This window comes from Notothenia coriiceps, unplaced genomic scaffold (genome assembly GCF_000735185.1).
Source record: "Notothenia coriiceps isolate Sejong01 unplaced genomic scaffold, NC01 NC01_scaffold00031603, whole genome shotgun sequence".
In the NCBI taxonomy this organism is placed as follows: Eukaryota; Metazoa; Chordata; class Actinopteri; order Perciformes; family Nototheniidae; genus Notothenia; species Notothenia coriiceps.
Genome location: NW_011364304.1, coordinates 111,620 through 113,183, shown reverse-complemented (window position 1 = coordinate 113,183; position 1,564 = coordinate 111,620). Strand labels below are relative to the sequence as shown.

General features: G+C 46.4%; 1 protein-coding gene across 1 annotated transcript in view; it reads left to right on the top strand.

The window, feature by feature from the left end:
- LOC104960178 (CREB-binding protein) overlaps positions 1–1,564 on the top strand; it is an 18,874-nt gene that overhangs the window by 8,138 nt on the left and 9,172 nt on the right. Inside the window, exons 9-10 of the mRNA XM_010788153.1 lie at positions 1,173–1,308; positions 1,361–1,425. Coding sequence (XP_010786455.1) covers positions 1,173–1,308; positions 1,361–1,425 — 201 coding nt within the window. The remainder of the gene's footprint in view (positions 1–1,172; positions 1,309–1,360; positions 1,426–1,564) is intronic.

Below are 1,564 nucleotides of genomic sequence, written 5' to 3'. Positions count from 1 at the left end.
TGAACTAGATCGTTTTTGCCAGTTCTATCCGAGTGGGCAAGGTCCTTTTGACTAATTATTAATATATATAATAGGAGAAATTGTGTGAGAGGATCAGTTGGACTTTGATTATGTGAGTTATTCAGCTGTGTGTCATAATCTTTCCTTCCTTCCTCTTCTCCCCGTTGTCCCAGGCCAGCAGCGCAGTATAGATAACAGGGTTGCCCACCCCAGGCCTCTGTGGCGGAGCTGAGGCTGCCAGCAGGGCTCTGCCAGACATGAACAGCCGACTGAAAGCCAAACCTGAAGTCAAGACGAAAGAAAGAGGACAGCGGGTCTGGAAAGAAGCACAGGCAAGATATAAAAAGATGGAGTATTGATATCGGGGACAATTAGTACCTCCCCAAAGAAATAAAAGTCGTCCACATGTCTCGCTCTAGATCTCGAAGGCACTTTGCCTGTTGCACCGCCTGTTGTTACAAACTAAGTCCAAATAAGTCAATTCTTGTGCATTTAAATGATTTCTTCCTGGCTCTGAATGCGGAGTTAGTAAGGGAGTGAATACCATGTTGTTGTGTTCATAAAAAAAGCCGAGGATGGAAACCAAACCCTTAGTGAAGAGGAGGGCGGCCGGAGGCAACAGAGCAAGCAGGAAGCCGATGAACTGAGGGACAAGCAGCCTGAGATAAGACAGAACCCAAACGACAAGAGGAGGCGAGGGCGGGGCCAACGGCACATCTGCCTCCTCCAGCCCTCAGAGCCCGGCAAGAAACAGTAAGAACCCAGATCTTCCATATATTAGTTGCAACAATTATTGTGTTTTGATATTTTGTGCATTTAGATTAGGGCACAGTTCGGTTTGTATTTATCCCACTAAGGTAGAATCTAGTGTCTTAGGTTTTGCACACCTCAAATATGTTGTTTGTGTACATTATTATTGTCTGCGCAGTTTTCAAGCCAGAGGAGCTGAGGCAAGCCCTGATGCCAACACTTGAGGCCCTCTACAGGCAAGACCCCAGAGTCACTGCCCTTCAGACAGCCTGTAGACCCCCATGCAGCTAGGCATCCCTTGTGAGTGGTCACTCACAGACGTATACACACACACACAACATAGATATAATAAAAGACCTGCAGAAACAATGTTAAGCAATTGGTCCGCTCATTGCTGCAAATATGCCTCCCCCCCTGCACAGGACTACTTTGACATTGTGAAGGGACTTTCCCATGACTTATCCACCATCAAGCGCAAGTTGGACCGGGGTCAAGTACCAGGAGCCGTTCGGCAGTATGTGGACGATGTGTGGCTCATGTTCAACAAACGCCTGGCCTGTACAACCGCACAACATCCCCGTGTCTTACAAATACTGCTCTAACTGTCCAGATGGTGTTTTGAAGCAGAGATTGATCGCCGTCATGGCAGGGCCTGGTTACTGCTGCGGCAGGAAGGTAAGACGCAACAATTATGTATATACTTTTATACTGTACTACAGGGCTAGTATGGGGAAAAAATCCATTTTTTTAAACGGAAATCTTACTTGAAGGTCACCTATTATGCAAACATCCACTTTTTCATTGTCTTTTTATA